General features: G+C 34.9%; 1 protein-coding gene across 3 annotated transcripts in view; it reads right to left on the bottom strand.

Annotated features, from left to right (window-relative positions):
- LOC120539198 (spectrin beta chain, non-erythrocytic 1) overlaps positions 1-20,532 on the bottom strand; it is a 311,676-nt gene that overhangs the window by 121,449 nt on the left and 169,695 nt on the right. For all 3 annotated transcript variants that reach the window (XM_039769050.1, XM_039769052.1, XM_039769051.1), the window contains 2 exons: positions 2,776-2,927; positions 1,066-1,239 (listed from right to left, as the gene is read on the bottom strand). In XM_039769050.1, the coding sequence (XP_039624984.1) occupies positions 1,066-1,239; positions 2,776-2,927 (326 nt within the window). The remainder of the gene's footprint in view (positions 1-1,065; positions 1,240-2,775; positions 2,928-20,532) is intronic.

Raw genomic sequence — 20,532 nt, 5'->3', positions numbered from 1 at the left:
AAAGTGGCACAGAAATGTAGCCAATGGTTTTAATTAACTATTTAAGCACTACTATAGTACAAATCTTTTGTTGAAATATTTCACCTTTTCTATATCCTACTGTGGGCATTTTGACAGTTTCCTTTTCCAACACTAAGCATTATATTCAAATACCAAATAAACTGAAGTACCACCATAATACAACTCTATGATAAAAAAACCTAATAAATCTTCTGGATAAACTCTTCAGAGATTCAAAGACATAAAATTATTTAAGGGAAAGATTAAGTACAGACCAGTGGTTCTCAAAATCAGTCCCGGGAACCCACTCTGGCTGTAGGTTTTTGTTCCAAAAACTTCAGGTTTTAATTTGACTCCTAGCTTAACTAAGTAAGTGGTTCCAGTTACTTAAACTATCACTTACTAATTAGCATGTTAGTGGGTCTGACGCTGAAGTAGCTGCAGCTTTTCATACTTCAGTATTGTTTGCCTGGGTGTCTGAACTACTTACTATTTGTTTTTAAAATATGTCATGATTAGAATACAATGAATGGGCAAAACTACACAAAAAGGGTCAAATATTACCAAGACAACAAAAGAATTAAGCATTTTAAGCTATATCAAAAATATAAATATTTCAAAATTTCTAATAAATGTAACACTAATAGAAGACAAAAAAAAGCAGCTAATTATATAAACTATGACAGATTATGAATTTGGTTGGAATGGCTTTTGCAATTATTCTGGAATTAATGTTCAAGAGAATATGAAGAAAATGTAGACACCTCAGAATTATAACTAAAGTTTACCATAATTATGAATCCCACCTATGGATAGTCATCACAATAAAGGCTACATACAAATCTTGGAAAATAAGACCTAAATTGTTCTGTTATGCAACAGGCCATAGTATCCTCCAGGTAAAACAAAAACATGTCATCCTAGCAATAGTCTTAATGACAGGATAGCACCCTGCAGACAAATGGACTAGAGCAGAGAAAAATATTTAAAAAGGTGTGAGAGATAATTTAAGGCAAAATAAGAAAGCAAAATTACAAATTAGGACCACAATAAAAAGTGTCTTACCTGGAAACGTAGGATAATGGTCCAGATGAGGCCTAATGTGAGTCTGTGGTTCCCATCCACAATGTCATGAGAGCCCATATTTTCCAGGTGGACCTTCTGCTCCTTGAGGAACTGCAAAGCTTTGTCTACATTCTCCAAGCAGTGAATTCGCATACGTCCTTTTGTTGGTTTGGGCTTAAAATTAAGGCAAAATGTAAAAATGAGACAAATAAGAACAATTTCTTAATGAAAGAGCCATTTTCATACAATTAAGATATCTCTAAAATGATGGAACAATCTGATCCCATTGTACAAATGGTGCAGACAAGTTGGTAAAGTACTGGTCATTATAACATGACCCTTATAGATTATTAAATACTGTAACTCAAATATCAATGGTCTTGATATCAAGAGTATGGTTTTCCAAAAAAAAAATTATTCTAGGTCAATAAAACAAAGCTCTGAGTTGTATTTAAGGGATACAATTGTAATACACCACGAAGACTATTGTTAAAGTTAGTTATTTAAAGGGAGGAAATAAGATAGAACTTGGTATCCATTACATAGTGGTTAAGGATCTAGATTAGTAACTATAATGTTATAGTCTAGGTTCCTATGTGTAACAATTAGCAATGTAAAAAGAATAATTTAAGTCACTTTAATAAGTAAAAAAAAAAAAATAAAGATTTGTGTATTAAAAGGATTAATTTTGATCATTTTAAATTTGAACATTTATCATCATTGTAGTTTTACTTTTAAAGGGAGAGCAGTCTCCCTAAGCAGCTAAATACTACAGAGCACAAATATCAAAATGTGAAACAAAAGCTGTAAATCTTTTCCAAATGATACCCTATAAACACATGCTTGTATCCAAATGCTTTTTAAGAAATGCCATTTTTGTTAGGCTCCACCAAAAGGTTCAACATCCCATTTCAGGTAAAATTTCGTCCCCATCAATCAATCAATCAACATTTATTTATATAGCACATATTCATACAAAAAATATGTAGCTCAAAAAGTGCTTTACAAAATGAATAGAAAAATAGAAGACACAATAAAAAATAAACTTAAGTCAACATTAATTAACATAGAATAAGTAAGGTCCGATGGCCAGGGTGGACAGAAAAAAAAAAAAAAAAACTCCAAAGCTGGAGAAAAAAAAATCTGTAGGGGTTCCAGACCACGAGACCGCCCAGTCCCCTCTGGGTTACTAATAGCAATATTCGTAAAAGGCAAACCTCCAAGTACACCTTGCTTGAGATTTAAGGCTATACTTTTCTGTTGTAGACTTTCTATCTTTTCTATGCATCTTGCTTAAAGAGTATGGATGCTTTGTGTCACTAAAATTTTGCTAAGTTTCTTTTATCAAACACACACAGTAACAGACATTTTATTCATTTGTTGTTTTTATTAAATGTATCAATTTTGTTCTTAAATACTGTTTATTATATGATCTTAAACTTGATGAAAAATCATAAAATGTATCTTGTCACCTTTAGATCAACGACTAAAATTTCTGTTGACTTGTTGAACTACACAAACAGTTCAAACGAAACCAGAGTTTGCCTTGTGAGTGTCTTTAATGTGTTACGCTTAAAAATCTATAATAGCTAGAGCTACTACAGACTTCAAATGCAGATTTTGGCCACAACTAACACATACCATGTACTTTCAGACCATTATAATACTTGCACTTGCTTAATGAAACTACAAGCTTAAAAGTGTACCTACCAGCTGCTCTCCTGATAACACTTCCAACAAGCGAATAAGCATACGGCCATCTCGTAGATCTGTGTAAAGGTCACCAATGCGGCAAGTCACTCTTGCAAGGTGAGAATTTACCCATTTTGTGAAAGTCTTTTTTTGAACAGCCTCACGTTCATCTGAAATGAGCATAAGAAAAAAGCCCATTAGCAAAACCTCAAATATTAAAGTAGATAAAGTATTCTTTTAAGAACAATTAAAACAGCAAGCAATAGTTCCTGACAAAACAAATTAGTTTAGAATAACATATTCTAATTTTTGGTTAGGAGAGCTATGGACAAAAACAACCAGAAATGTAAAAAAAACACCACCACACACGCACACGCCACATTTCAAACCCTACCAGGGTCGAACTGGATATAACATTTTTCCTCTACCTGTCTAAAGCGATACAAATTTTTCTAGAGCAAGTGAAATTTGGTATAAGAGACACCAGTATGCTGAATAACAGTCTAGAATAAAACATTTTGTGTTCATACTCATGGCCAGCTAAGTTGCCGAGTCAAAATTTAAAATTCACATTGCTTTTGCGAAGGCTGACCAGACCATATCTCTCTATTATAAAAATCCTGGAGAGAAACAGTAGGGCGACCAGACGTGATCTACACGTTAAGATCACGGAAGACACTTAAAAGACCTGCAAGACTAAAGAGATTAAGGTCCCCGCAAGACAATGTGTGACCAAATATGAGACTTTGTGCCAAAAGATTGACTCAGGACTGTCTCGCAATGACACAGAACATGAGATTTTTGCAAGACATGCCCTACTTACAACCAAATAAGAGCACAGGCAGCAACACACTCAGTTGTGATTTGGCTTTGAGCACACAGATCCAGGGCATATAAAGCGTATAAGGACAATATGTTAGAAATGAAACATTGACAACTAAGCAAAGAAGAAAGCAGCGCGAAGAAAAGAGAGACTCAAAAGCGTTGGAGAGACAAAAAAAAAAAAAGAATAATCTAGGTGCAAATTCAGAAAATAAGGCAAGTAATCATCAGCCCGGAACAAGTGGAATTGGAAAAAAAAAGGCATGTTCAATCCGGACGATGGCACTATACACATGCAGAGCAGGTCAGAGATAATGAAAACTGGAATTCAAAAGACTCGTAGAAACACATGCAGAGCAAGATAAAGAATATGAAAGCAGAAAAAAATGACAGTTAAAACAAAGAAAGTAAACATTGCATTAGCGAAAAGAAAGAGAAATTACTTGGAGAAATAACGAAAAGGCGAATAGAGATTGAATATATGGACATAGGTGATATGTCAGAAGTATGTAATTATTGTAAAGCTTTGAAGTTTAAGTCAAGAGAATTTCAAAAACGGAGTTTACCTCACATGCATTTATTGGTTACTTTGCAAAAAGAAAAATTAACTGCTGATGATGTAGATCGTTTTGTCTCTGCTGAAATTCCAAACAAACAGAGAAATCTATCCTGAATTATGGTACAAAGTCATTAAACACATGTCTCAATGACTTCATTAAAATGATTCAGCACATTGGGACTCGAAAGATTCCAAATATTGTTTTTACAGAAGTTCTGAAATGAAAGTGAAACTAATGAAATGGCAACAATTCTAAGAAAAAAAAAATCTTAAAAGTGTGTATCCGGAAAAACAAAAATGGGGGTTGGCGAGTGAAGCAAGCAGGGGGCAAAGCCCCCTAGTATTACCAAAAAAAAATTTCTGTAATAAATCCCACACACATTAGTTATGAAGATTTAGTATTAATAAATCAACTTTTTCACTAAAATAACAGAAAAAAAAAATCCTTGTAATGAAAATAGTTAATCTTATTTAATCTTAACAACATTTTCCTCGGATACTACAGTTTCCCTTTCCAACCCAGGAGATGTGTATTGCATGAATTGGTAATTCTATTTCTAAATTGTCCCCTAATAAATCAGTGTGTGATCACTGTGCATGTGGAATGTCTGCTAGCCTGACTTCTAGCTATTTTATGTTTAATACTTAAAAATATTTATCAATCCAATGTTAAATTTACAGGGAGAACGAATGTAAAATTTACTTATTTAATACTAGAGGGCTTTGCCCCCTGCTCGCTTTGAAGCATCATGGTGTGCACGATGCTCCTTGTAGTTCCACATGGGGACCTCATTTTCCCCAAACTGAAAGTTACTGAAACATGCTACACAAACTTTCACTAGCGACTCTTAAAAGCAAGCGAAACCACAGGAGGAGAGGAAAAAAAAAAAAGAAAAAAATAAATAAATAAAGCAGTTTCAGCTAGTGTCGCTCACAGTATTAAAAACTTCCAAAGATAGTATCATGCAAAATTTTTGCATCCCGTTTCTAATCGTGCATGATTCCCTGAAGAAACGAACACAATTACAAAACATGCCACAAATTGAACAGCACCCAGAGGAGAGGGGCATCTTAGGTTGAAGTGAGCACTTGGATCAAGTGAGCATTAGATTTGGAGGTGGTGGGGGAGGTCTGGGGGTTGAGTGATGGCAGATTATACAATGAGCAAGTGTCATGTTCTTCTGACACAGCAACAGTCACGTGCAACTAGAAAGTGGTTAAGATACACTGGTTTAGGGGTGTGTGTGTGTGTGGCTGGCTCTCGGGGGCCCTAGCCAGGGCGGTTTCCTACCCTGCACCCAGAGCTGCCAAGAAAGGTACTATCCCCACTTCACAATCGAACACTGGAAAAAGCTGGTATAAAAATGTATGTAGTTAATTTCAGACAGGAATTGTAAGTAAATAAAATCAAATACCAATAAATAATAATGCACTAAACTTCTGTGGGGCAATGGCAGAGGAAAGCAGGAGATGATGGTTAAATTGCAGCACATAAACACCAACCTATTGTGCAAAATGTAACACTGTACTGTGTCTAGTGGTAAACAGAAATTGTTTCAAGGACTGGCATAAAAAGTAATTTTTAAACTAAAGGTTTGAATGAGTGCATAATTATATGTACAAATAATAGTTATTTATTGTTTCAGAGGGATATATGGGTATATATATTTATTTGATGAAAAATAATAAACATAACTGCAACTGCAACACTTGATTCAGAGATTGTTTAGGTGTATGAGGCTTAATATTTCCAAAAAGGGACACAATATTTCCAAAAAAGGGGAAAACCTTGTGCCAAACAGTATAATTTTGTAATGATGTGAGTTATGACTTGGTGTAATAATAGCTACCAGATTGGGATGCACACAAGGATTGTGCGTCATAAACTGCCTTGGATATAAACTGTAAAATAGAGTTTTTGGAGAGAAATCCCTAAAGCACAATTTTTTGTATTTTATTTACTCGATATTGGTGTAAGCTCCATTATTACATAAGCAGAATATTAGCATTTTATTTCTGGATATGTAATTTAGGCACAATAATGCCAAAAAACCCTTAATGCATAAGGGGTTAAAGAAGTTCTCTAGCATTTAGTTTCCTCATTCTTTTTATTTTAAAACGGTTTTACAATATCTCGAATGTAGCATTTCCATTTCTAGTATTCCCATTCAGTTAGTAGTTTAGAGAAATGCTCTTGGTGATAAGAATTAGGAGAGGCTATAATGATTAAATGAGAAGTAAAGTCGCAGGAAACTTAAGTTAAAACAAGATATATGACCAACATATAGCAGTTAGGAATACATATATATTGCCTTTGTGAATGGTTAATAAAAACAAGAAAAAAATAAATACAATGATGCTTACAGGGAGGTAAACAGAGGACCTGAAACTTTTTTTAGAGAAATTTGAAAAGGAATAGGCCAAAAGAGACATCCTGGAGGTAACAGTGTTTCAGTGTCCAAAAGGCTAGAAGTCTGTCAATGATCTCCAGATGCCTATGATTAAGCTTTTGTTCACCCTAGGTTACTCCTTTAAAATTAGCCAGGTGAAAAAATGCAGATTTCATTATTATCAAACTCCCTTTGATTAGAAACTCAAACAAACAAACAAACAAACAAACAAACTCCCCAAATACACATTACGGCCATTAAGCACTAGGTTTTACATACAGAAAACATGAACAAATAAATGTGTTTTTCCAAGAGCTTATTGAGACGACAGGGAATGAGAGAGGAATTGAAGGGTTAAAAGGTGAAACAAGACAGACCAGAAAATCAGGTTTGATTAAACACAGCTTTGTTTAGTTAACATTGCAATACCTGAAGGGCAAAAGAGGCAGTCAAAAGGTTTCTGAACTTTGGTTGGAGTTACTACAAAATAAATTGTGGATACCAAGTATTTTATTTGACATCTTCCAAAGTAAAAAAATAAACGCACGTATTAAAGAGGAACACATATAATATATACTATAAAAAGAAGTTTATGTAAAGTCTCTGAATATTTTTGTATGTAGTACTAGGACTCTGAATATTTTAAAATGCAGTACTATGATAACATTAAATCTTTCAAAAAAACACACCTAAAGAATACACACACACAGATGAAATCTTAGGTGTAAAGCCACCATTTAAATACAAACCAATGAACAGTGTGTGAATGTGGCACTGTGGCTTGAAATGTCTGAATAATTGCTGTGAATTAGTCAGAAGTGTTTGATAGTGATACCACAGAGTATGAATTTGACACCCACTGCATATTAAGATCACATCCAACAGTATATGTACCCAAGGCAAGTGGATTAAAAAAAAAAAAAAAAAAAAAAAGACATTCAGAAAAACAAATTAAGTTTTTATGTGATCTATTTCATTAGATCAATTATAAACACTTTTTTGCAGTACAATGAGAGAATGGTATTTTGATTTTAAGCAAGTAAATAAAAGCCAATTCCAAAAAAACCTACTGTAATAACACTGAAAAACTGACAAAATGCCTAACCATTTCCTTAAGAATTAAGCTGATTAAAACGTTAACAACAGTACACAAGTCAGTCACATCATGCAGGAAGTAAAATCTGTTAATAACACTGCAATATCTGGCTACAAAGATGCAACTGAAGAGCCATTGAACAGTTAGTCAAATTTAAATGTTATTAAGGGGCTCTGCCCCTGCTCGCTTCACTCGCCCACCCCAGGGTTTGGTTAACTGGATATAAAATTTAAAGAGATTGTTATTTCCATGGGAATTGTTACATATGCATTATTTTCACTTTTACTTTAAAAAACGTTAGTAAAAACAATATTTGGAATTAAGTTTTATTCAAGATCGCAATGAATTTTGATTCCGCATTTGGACTTGCATCGTGACAATGCAACGTAGAACTGCCTGCGAGTGAATATCGTTTCTTTCTCTCTAATAAATAAAACGACTTTTTCGAATATTTGTCCTTGCTCTTTCTTCTTCGCTTTGTCGTTGATGTGTCATCTAGAACGTATAAAATTGTCCTGATAAAATTTACAAGAGCTGAGAGCGCAGGAAGTGTCTGCCAAAATAATTCACATTACTAAAAGCTGAGAGCACAAGAACTGTGTCTGACAAAAGCATTCACACAACTGAGAGGTTAAATGACCATGGTCTTGTTTGAAAATAGTTTTAAGTAGGGTGTGACTTGAAAGAATCTCATGTTCAAAGTTTAAATCCGAACAATATATTCAATCTCTTTTTGCTGTTCCGTTACTTCACTAGGTAATAATGTCTGTTTGCGCTAATGTGATCTTTACTCTCCTTTTTTGAGACTTTCTAGTTTTCATACTTCCATTATCTCTAACCTCCTATGCATGTGTACCGCGCCAACATTTTTGAATGTGAATTTACGGCGTTCTACTTTGTCATCTACTCTTTGTCCTTTATTTCCATCCCCGAGCGTGGTAAAATCTCTTTCACGGGACGTATAAGTGTCTTTTCGAGAAAATCACGTCTCGTCTCCTTCTTTCCAAGATTTTTTTTTAAATAAGAGAGAGACCAGATCGGAGTGCTGAGTTAATGCCAGGTACTGGTATGTCATCTTATTACTGTAATTAAAAAAAGTCCTAGCAGGCAGCACTATGGTGATTGATTAAAGAAAAATGTTGTCCTTAACCCTTATTTCTATTCAAAACAATCTGAACAGAGACTATTTCGCAATTCATAAAATAATCAAAATTAAAAAAGCATGTTCATTATAAAAGTTTTAACGGTTTTACCAGAACAATAAAAATTTGGCAGACCTAAGTCATGAATGCATTCACCTGATTGTCAAGATGTATCTGGGTACAGAAAATCAAAGCTTTAAGATAAGAATAAATAAATAAAAGACAGACTGTGTTATTTTGCATCTGCCCATCTAGACAATGCTCAGAATAAATTACAATAGTTAACATAACATTCCACATTTAATGTGCATAAAGTTGTCCCCAACATACAATTTACAGATATTTCCAAACCCATTTCTGAGTTAATAGTTCAAAAGGAATAAACTGAGCAACCCAGCTACTGTATATTCCCAGTCAAATACATTGTCAGTAAAACAGCAAGGGCCCCTAAAGAGCACAGGAAAATGGTGACCACAAAAAATCAAGTGTTTTTATGCACTACAATGTAGTGATGAACAAAGTATTGTGTTTGATGTGTTTTTTTCTACATAATGCATAATTATAAAGATCAATTTTAAAACATGAATATGTTAAACTGCAATAGCTGATCCAATTTGACATAGCAAAGATCAAAGACTTGTCCAGACACATTTTTATCACTCCTGAATGTCAATCAATGCTCAGTTTCACCCAGCTTGAAATTTTTGTGCAAAATGGGAAGCTGTTTCTAGTGATAATCACTAGGGCTCACGATTTACCGCGGCCCGTAAAATTTAATGCCACGCCGTGGAATTTAGGGTTTTGCAGCGGTAAAACACCATGCCGCGGAATTAACCTAACTGCCGCGGAAAATACCAAATCTGAATGAAATCTCACCATTTGAAGCATATTGATATTAGTATGATTAGTTTTGATTACTTCTTTAAGTTCTTTCTTTAGCCTATTGCATCATCTCATTAATATCTCGTTCGTTGCTACTGAAATCGAACACTGTGGAGCTACAGTCCTGTTAAAGAAGCTGTCGGCATTGCTGATAAACTTAACGAGCTGAGAGCTGAACTTGAATTTGTATCTGTTCACTGCCAGCCAATTATGAACATTGATTTCTTTTGAGGCACAGCCATGGCTGTCGATGTCTACAACAAAGTGTCTGACTTACTGTCTTGCCTGAAATCGTCTGGATTTCCAATTGCAACCAGCAGCTGTGAAGATGCAAAGCACAATGCTGCTGCTAAACTTGAAGAATATTTTGAGGGAACCAAACAGCCGGCAATAGACCTATTCAGATCTGTGAGAATACTTGATCCATGACAGGTACCACTCTTATCGAATAATTTTGCTGATCATGCACAATCAGTGCCAACAAGGATGGCTGCAGCAGATGAATGGCAAGCTTATCTGGACATAGCATCTCGTGAAGTAATTCCAGCTGATATCAGTGCTATTTGGCGTGCCTTAGAGGACAGACTGCTCTTGCTAAAGTTTACATTGCGTTGCCAATCTCTTCTGTTGATGTGGAACGTTCTCTCTCAAAATATGGATCGGTGTTGTCACTACTGCGATATTCTGTTACAAGAAAACCTATGAGCCTACAGTGCCATTTTCTTCAACAATAAATAAACAGTAACTTTAGAAATATTATTCGATTGTTTGTTGAGAATAATATTATGCCTACATATGTGTCAGCATCATTTGCCTAAAGCAGATCTGCGGATTTGAACGCTTTGATATACCTATTCGATTGGTATTATGAATTATGATTGATTATTATTAAGGATTTAGAATAAGAAAAATTGTATTTATTTTGCTTGGGTTACGAATTAGTCTTGTGGAGTTGTGGTACTGCATTTGCTGCGCCGCGGAATTTAAAAAAAAAAACACGCTGCGGTACATCGTGGGCCCTAATAATCACACTCAGAAATACCTTCTTTGGCCTGGATTAAAGCATGTAACAAGTTAAGAATGAGAACTGTTCTAATTTTTTACCCTTTAGGTTTCTTTGCAGTAAATTTTAAACATTTTGAAATACAGAGTATTAAACATCAAAGGATCTTAGGTAAACACTATTTTCTTTTTGGTTTTTCTTATCTTGCATCTTAGTAAAATTTGTTTCATTAAATCCTGTTGCATTTGCAGGTATTCATATTAGCTGAGACAGCTTCTATGGGATTTTCCTCGAGTTCACTTTAATTTTTACTACTTCTCTATAAGTCATTTCAGAAATGTATGCTTTCTCAGGAATTTACTAAGTTTGCATTGAGAGCCTGAGTATACAAGGCAGAGGCAAGAAGTCTCAAACTCAATCCAGCAACATCCCCGGTCTCCTAAGTATATGTGAACAAACCTAAAACTGCTACATTGAGCTCATAAAATTCAAATATAGCATGCTTATATTTGGTTTTGGAGTCCCTCCATTTACATAGTCCATAGTCAAAAACTACAACCAGACAATACAGAGCAGAAACCTGGATTGTGACCATTCTAACTGACATTTTATGATCAGTTTGATAGATCTGTGAGGACTAGGTAATAAATGAGATTGAAGACAGATGTTTGTTCTCATTCCATTCATACTTTACATTCCTACTACTATGAATGTGCCTTTCAGATTCAAAACTAAATTTGCCCACAAAATATTTATTATTTTCAAGGTCATCCACAAATTAAAAAAAGACAACAATTTGTTTAAATACTTTGGTAGTTACAATCAATAGCCAAGATGTTTTACTTCATTAAGAGCTATTGTATTCTCAGAAATGACAAATGTTTAGCTTGCCTAATGCTTTGCAACACTCTGACTGATATTGGATAAATTCTAAAATATTCCATGGGAGATCTACTGAAAGTTACACTTTGTGTTTACACCTATCAACTGTTTCATATGGCAACAATAAAGCTTAAATCACAATATAAAAATCAAGAATAAACAAACAGCAAATACATGACAGGCATCACTAGGAGACACACCTTAAGAAACATTGTATCTATCCAAACCTACTAGAAAACAAAAATAACATAAGAGAATACAAGTTAAAGACAATCTCACTGGATGTCTGTAGACAGTAGAAACTTGAAAAAAATGAGTGAAAACAATATTAGTACCTCTAGAATCAACAGTTCTGTTAGTCAGAGTTAAGAAGACAAAATGATATTTGACAGGAAGCCAGTGTAAACATGCCAATCCACAGGGAACATGGTGCAAGCATTTGTTGGGGTCAATGCTCCATCCAGAAGCCTGCTCAAACCTGTTAATTTACATAGGTAGCATTCTATAATCTATTAAATCCTGAAGACTATTAAAAAGAAAACTACTTAATGTATGCCAAGAAAGAAATGAATGAACAACAAAGGAAAACTAAGACTTCAAAAAAAAAAAAAAAAAATGCATTTTTAATTTCTCTTTAATCTGAATGTAAGTCACAAAGAATATGCTCCAAAACCCATACAAGATGGAAAACTCAAAATTATAGCAATGCTACAACAAAAACTGGAAAAGCAGAGCCTGCGTTAGCATTCTAGTATACATTATGATTTGGGTTCACTGACACGCACTGCAAGAATTACATTTTCTGCAATAATACATTCATTAATAATTACTAATCTTGTACCTATGGAATTTAAGATGGTATTGACTTCAAAAAGAAAACCCATAAGCTTTATTTTTCTTCCTCCACCCAAATGTCTATTACTTGTGAAAGAGGCCAAAGTCATTTTACAATATTGACGTCATTAAAAGAAAGAAGAAAAAAAAAAAAAAAGGGAAAAAAAATCCTCAGCAGAAACAGATTACTTCACGACCCCAACATACAAATACAGTATTGCAGCAGCTGATAGATAAGCTTTTCTTTAAACTAATTCGCTAAAAAATGAAGAAAGTAGATTTTACTAGGTTTTGCTAAAAGACTATGACTGACTGACAAATGTGTAGTTCTATTTCCAGCTTAACAACCACCATCTAACTGCTGAAAGATGCTGAAATGTCCCCATCTCTCTCTTTTGCTCAAGGCTGTGTGCTGCAGAACTCCTCTCAGATAAACAAAATCAGCAGCTGATGAGTGGGGCTGGAAAGCAACAATGTTTTAATGAGGTGGTTTGCTTTCTACAGCACATATGAGCATCACTTACACATAATGTTATGTACTTGAAAGTCCAACTGCTTTTAAAGTAGCAAGAAAATGTGCCATGATTAAAACAAAGATTTTGAAGGATAGTCACTGTGGTTCTCCTTCTAATTCTGAGTCATACAGAGCTGTAGTCCATCTGTGCTGGCAACCTCATTACAGAAATCCATTCATTTCTGGGTACAGTAACTGAGATTAAAAAAATTAAAAGTTGCAAAAAACACAACCTTTTTATTATAAACATTTTGAAAGAGTTGCTAGTGTAAAAACTGAATCAAAATGTAAAACACCCAATCTTTTCTAGTGCCACATTCTAGGTATTCAATAAAGCTTTTGCTTAAATTCCTACTTTTACACAGTCCAAGATCCAGCCAAAAAGCACTGTTCATATGAACAGCTTGGGATTTTCTCTGGTATCCTGGACTTATTCAGCTAACTACCAGTTGTAAAGTAGCATTATGTGTAAGTGAGTGAAACACTTTACACCTAGAGGTTTAAGGAGCACTCCACCCCAACGAACCTGAACTGGGTACGCAGGATGAAGATGGATGGATATATAGCATCTTTTACATTATCACAAAGTGCTTCACAAAGCACAAAAGAAAGCAATACAAAGCAGTATAATAAGCTTGGTGAATTTGAGACTTTACAATATAATAAAAATGCTAGTATTGTCAAAATATTTAAAAAAAAAAATAACTTAATTTGTGTGACCAAAAACACTGCTTATATAAAATGTTTACTTTAAAACCCTTGGAACAGTTTTTAATATACCTTTGCTGAAATTACAATATGCTAGTATATACCCGACATGTATTAAAATGCCTAAAAAAAAAAAGAAACAAAATGGCATGACAGAAGTTAGTGCTATCTCTTCATTGGATTTAAATCACACTTCCAGCATGGTCTATGTCGAATGTCCTCATTCTGCATTGGTTCCTTCCTACTTTCCAAATATTAAATGTACAAGGTAGGGGCTATATAGTGGCCTCATAGAAGATGGAGATAAATATGTCCTGCAAAAGATTGCCATCACATTACTCAAACTGTAAATATTGCTTTACATTGCAAAACTGTACCCTGCTGACATGACAGTGTACTTATTCAGGGCAGGGTTTTGGGGCAGTTGGAACCTATTCAAACACTTATAAAGCACATGGCAGGAATAATACCTGGAGAGAACAGCAGTCCTAGTTATACGTAAACACAGAACTTCCAGGATTGTAGTAAATTCACCAAAATTCAAATACTATTAAGCACTATTTTATACAATATTCTTCAAAGTAATACTACATATTAACCATCTGGAAAATATAGCTGGAAAACATGATACAGAAAGAGATTTAGAAACATGCATTACAATGCAGAATCCCATCTATACAAGCTTATCTACCTCCCAATTACCCAAATGTTCAGTATGGAGAAAAAAAAAAGTAAACCACAGTAACAGGCAAATACATCCAGAAAGTTATGCCTACTAGCAAAGTCAGAGTGTAATATGAAGGAAAAATACCTAGGGGATGCAAACCCAGGGCTCTTCCTCACCCTAGTGCTACTGCTGGGTGTGCAAGACCTCACTCACTTATTAAGACATTGTCTTTTCTAAATATCTATCTGTCTTGATCCTGGAATGAATCAATTCAAACAGGTGGGGAGCAAGAAGGAGCAATTTGCTCAGACACCACGCAAACAGAGAGACACTTCAGGTTGGTGTGACTGAGGGGTGAAGTCTCATAGAAGCAGCACGGTGAGATGGAGCAGTGGGATTAAATTGTAGTCAAGCATTAAGACTCTGGTTTGGATGCGGTGTAACCAAGAATCCTTCTGAAGGTCACGTCACCGCCATTTTAAAATTTATGTTCTTTTACATATCAACTAACAGCTGCAAACATACTACACAGATTGAAACCTGTAGCTGTAGTCAATAATTACAATGTTATAGGACTAGTTTTATGCAACAAATGAAAAACATTTAAAAACTACTTGAGGCAATCAAATTAAACCTTATATTTAATTTTTTTTTCTTTATTTAAAGAATGCCAGCCTGGGAAAACCACTAGCCTAATGCCCCATAATGGTCTGATTTTTTTTTTTTCCCATCCCCAAACAAGACTAATTTTAATAGATGGTCTCAAATGGGAACATACAAGAAGATGGGAACATACAAGAATTTGGAGGTGAAAAGTAGCACAAATTTTAAAGAAAACACTGCAATGGACGGGCATGTCTAAATTTTGAGCAAATTTTAAAAACAAATTAGATAACCAAATTCAACCTAAAGCTAAAGGAAATCTTAGCTTCTTTTAAAAAAAACAAAACAACAAAAAAGCACATCCACGAGCACTCTAGTATTTACCATGATTTCAACATATATAACTACAACAGATTTCTCTCAACATCTGCTCACAATATCTTAAAACTCTAAAGATTAAAGACTTAGTTGCTTAAGCTGCTAAAAAGACACATAAATTAGCCAGCTCCTGTTCTAAAAATACATAAGATGAACCAAATAAAAAGTACTTCTAATTATACACTTTTAAAATCTTGTATTATTACATACAACATTTCCTACCCAGGTTGGGTTGGCAGACAAACTGTAGATAAAGATTGGGGTAAGGATGTTAACCAATGAATTAATAAAACACAAGTCAAAATTTTTAAACTTGAGCAGCACAATTATTAACAGCTTATATCCAGGGTCAAATTCTCTCAGCAGCATTTAATGTACACCTGTACATGGGCATGAACACCAAAAGGCATAATGTAAAAGATGACACATTAATATTTTAAGCAAGATTACATTTTTTATTTCCATCATTCACAGGTACAAAAATACCAAAAAATGAAAAGGCCCTAAAGCACAATTTGGGCATCCAACATGGTCTGTACTTAGTAAAACCCCCTTTGGTAAGTATCACAGCTTGTAAATGTTTTTTGTAGCGTGCAAAGAGTTTTTCAGTTCTTAATTTGGGTATTTTCACCCATTTGTCCTTGCAAAAGGCTTCCAATTCCACAAGATTCTTGGGCCACCTCACAGATACTGCTCTTTTGAGATCTAGCCAAAGATTTTCTATGATGTTGAGGTCAGGGGACTGTGAGGGCCATGGCAAAATTTGTCAGCTTGCACCTCTTGAGGTATTCCATTGTTGATTTTGAGATGCATCTTCTTTTTAATTACAACTTTTTTTTTTTTTTTAAACAGATGTTGTGATGCTTGTTTGCAGAATTTACTGGAATTTATTTTCATACATTATTCGCTCTACAAATGACTTGTTCCCTGTGCCAGATTTCTGCAACACAAGACGAAAGCAAGATCAATTTACCCTCATGCTTACCAGTTGAAGAGATGTTCTTTTCCTGGAATTAACATACCTTTATACATTGTGGCCAAAAAGTTCTATTTTGACTTCATCAGTCCACAGGACTCATTTCCAAATGCATTAGGCTGGTCTGAGATGTTCATTTGCAAACATCAGCTGATGAATTTTGTGTTTAGGACCCAGGAAAGGTTTTCTTCTGCTGACTCTACGATGAAGGTCATACTCTTTCAGGAAGATTTTTAGTCCATTGTGCAGCGACACCTGAAAGTCTTGGTTTTATTTCCCTTTCTAGCAATATAACAAGCAGTTCTTTCAGAAAGTTTTCTTGGTCTTACAGACCTCTACTTGACCTGCATTTCTCCAGTTAACTGCCATTTCCCAATAACTAGTGAATTGAGGACACAGCTATCTATAAATAAAAAAAAAAAAGCTGTGCTATTTTCTTGTAGCGTTGTCCTCCTTTTCCAATTTTTATTTTTCAGATTGCTAAGCATCTGCTTAGAGCTGCCCATGGCTGCTGATTGTTGGGACAAGGTTTAAGGAGTCAGAAAATTTTTATTGCCTTGAAATTTGCATCACCTGGGATTTCCAAACAATGACTGTGAATAAGCCCTAATGAGTCAACTAAGTTCTAAGACCTTAGTAAAAGCTATCTGAAACAATAAATACCATGGGGTGCCCAAACCTTTGTATGATGTTCCATCCCCTTTTATTCCCCCCACTGTACAATTCTACAAAACAAAAACACACTAATCTTTCCTAAAATGCTGAAAAGAAACATGCCATCTTTAACTTTATGCCTTTTGGTGATCAGACTCATCTTGTGATCACTCAACTATTCACAATAACAGACATTTTAAGCAAGGGTGCCCATAGTTGTAAATTATTCACAAGCTGAAATTAGTGCATTTAGTGTAAAGTGTAAATGCAATTTCTCTGAAGCAAAGAAAGAAAAGCTTCTTTCATTATGTTAACCATTTGAACAATTTCAATATTGAAATGTATTGCTAATGAACACTGCATCTTATAACAATACAGTTATAGTAGCATTTCAGAATTCATCTGTTGGCAAAAACACTTGCAATTGCCAGTTTCGTTTGTTCAAAAAACACTTGCTGCTTTAACCTTCATTAACAGAGAAGGGTGTCAGACTTGCCAAGACAGTAGGTCAGATTTTACCCAGAAACACCTCAAGTGGAACATACTACGAATACACGAAAACTCCTAACATAACATTAGTATGCTATGCTTATTTGATGCAAAATCTACTTGCCTATTCATTTTTGTTACAACTGCTTTGAAATTCCCAACACACTTCTTTGCACCATGTCTATATGAAGTGATTTCAAATTGATACATTTGGTAATGAAGTTAAATGTAGAATGGTAAACTGAGCTCAGAACGTAGCTCTATGCTTACTGACTATTAGAAAATTTGATGGAATTCTAGTGAGGAGGATAATCTTAGAATTCCTGCTGCTTGATACTATTATAGTCTAGGTCGATTAACTACATTTAACGCTTCCTCTGATGTGCCAAATTCTTGAAAAATTTGGAAAGGTATATGAAACTTTCAATAAGCCATACAATATTGAAGATTAAGTAATTTAAAGATGTCATTGTTGGATTTTAGGCATGCATCATGGCAGACTACTCCTCCTTTCGATATTGTAGTGTTGGAAAGTGAAAAACATTTTGCTTAGTTTCTTATAACCTCAGAAGTGCAGATTCAGTCAAAACATCTGTCATTAATTTTTTTTTGCACTCTGGTATTCAGGATGTTGAAGTGAATAGTAAGGTCAACAATGACAGCAATATGTTAGACGCATTCATTCATCTTCTTGTAGTTCTGGCATAGCTCTCCCTTTCTGTACCATAAATATTGGGATTTAATTTTGCTGTTCACTGAATCATTTCAACATGGTTCCACATTTCACATTTCCACATTTCCACATTTCAACAAGACATCTGTGCATCGAGTAGCAGTTTGCAAGTATTTAGCTACTTCTGGAATATGTTCTTAACTACTAATGGTTTAATTTCATTTCAACAAGAGGAATCTAAGTCGTAGAAATGATATCAAGCATATTTTTGAGTGTGTCAGTATGTTACTAAACAGAGCCTCTTAGTGTAAAAATGTATATTGGGTTTACAGAGTACAACACAATACAATGTGCATTAAGAGTTAATTCTAATTTTTGCTTTTCAGCACATATAGCTAAGCAACTTGTTTTTACAAATAATTTGCATGTTCAAGCGTTTCATGGGTGCAACAAACTGCAGTTTCTTAATCTTTAGTACGTAAATGTGATCAGCAGCATGTATTAAAAAAAGACATGCCATGCTCTGGGAAAAGCATCACTGCTTTCACTAACTGCATCAGAAATTTACAGAAAATTAAAATTATTTCATTTTACCAATACTAGGGGGCTTCACTCTCCAACCCCCATGTTTGGTTTACTGGATATACACTTTTAAGATTTTTTTTTTCTTTGAATTGTTGCTATTTCATTATTTTTCACTCTTATTTCAGAACTTCTGTAAAAACAATATTTGGAATCTTTCGAGTCCCAATATGCTGAATCTTTTAAACGAGGTCAGTGAGACATGTGTTTAATGACTTTGTACCATAATTCAGGATAGGTTTCTCCATTTGGAATTACAGCACAGACAAAATGATCTACATCATCAGCAGTTAATTTGTTTTGCAAAGTAACCAATAAATGCATGTGAGGTAAACCACGTATTTGAAATTCTCTGACTTAAACTTCAGAGCCTTACAATATTTACATACCGTACTTCTGACATATCACCTGTGTCCATATATTCGATCTCTATTCGCCTTTTCGTTTGTTGCTCATTTTTCTTTCCAATGCTTTTGAGTCTCTTTTCTCCACGTTGCTTTCTTCTTCACTTAGTCGTCGATGTTTCATTTATAACGTATTGTCCTTATATGCTTTATATGCGCCGAGACCCATGATCTATGTGTGTGTGCACAAAGTCTTAGTTTACACGGCTGAGTGTTTTGCTGCCAGTGGGCTTATTTGATATTGATTGTAAGTGGGGCTGCAATGATTAGTTTATGTAATCGACGATGTCAACTACAAAAAATCGTCAACGCGGATTTTTTATTGTTGACGGGTGATAAACAGAACCTTTAATAGAGGCTCCTGTCACAAAGAAACACACTGGTCTTTGTAACTGCAATGCACTACATGAACGTCTGGGGGCAGTATCGTTTGTTATTGTTTGGCAAGACTGCACACAGTCCTACCAACGAAGAACAACTGAGGAGAAGAAGAAGAATGTAGAGGAAAATAAATGTGGTTGCAATGGCAAGTCGGATAGAGGAGGGGGAAGGAGATGAAAAAAAAAAACTGATACAGAAACTTTCTAAAGTGAGGGAGCACTTCACCGAAAAAGAAAAAAAAATTTGAATGCAGATTATATAAAGCGGAGCTTTCTTTTCAAGGCAGCACCACCGCGATGCACGAGCATCTGAAATGAAAGCATCCTGAAAATGTGATGCAGCAGTCTCTTGAGAATTTATGCTGGCGCTGTTAGTTAGGGTCAGATCAGGAGGGGAGGGAGAGCATGAACGAGACTGAGAAAAGTAAAAAAAAAAGCTAACTTTTACAAGTAACAAATTTACACCCGATCTGTTAGTTTTCAAATAATATTGCATTAGTGTGATGATGTTTTCTGATTGGTACTATTCAGGTCATACAATGTTTTCTTCAAAATGTCACATATATTTATCTCTTTCTTTCAACCACCGGTGCTGCACGCTGACTCCAGAAGGCATGACATTCAATGCTAGCAGCAGCATGCAAGTGGCCAGTTGCTTGTGCTATAACAAGTTGACCTGGCTGCAATCAAAGCACATGAACTGTGCAAGGCATGTACGCGGTCCACTGAGAAAAGAGCATTCATGGCACACCTTGCAGAGGAACATTCTTTCCTCTGCATGTCCTGGAGTCCTGTGCAGAATCGGAGGGGGAAAAAAAAAACAAAAACGCGGTCATTGATTACAATTGCAAGAAGGTACGCGAATGAATATGAATAATGTTGCGTCCGTGCCAACAATGTTTTCCAAAATGTACTATAAGGTCATAAAATGAAGAATTCCAAATATCATAAATACCCATGTCTCTTTTTTGTCAGTGCGGCTTGTCAGTTGTAATTGTCACAGGCCTTAAGGCGCATACTAATTCAGCGTAAGCAGGAACACTCAATAAAATTGAACAAAAAAAATCAAGTGACAATGAGATACGAATAAGGCAGATTTGCCAGTGTTTTGTGTGTCAGCTGTTATCCATCAAGATC

This window comes from Polypterus senegalus, chromosome 11 (assembly GCF_016835505.1).
Source record: "Polypterus senegalus isolate Bchr_013 chromosome 11, ASM1683550v1, whole genome shotgun sequence".
Taxonomy (NCBI): domain Eukaryota; kingdom Metazoa; phylum Chordata; class Cladistia; order Polypteriformes; family Polypteridae; genus Polypterus; species Polypterus senegalus.
This window is presented reverse-complemented; position numbering and strand designations above follow the sequence as displayed.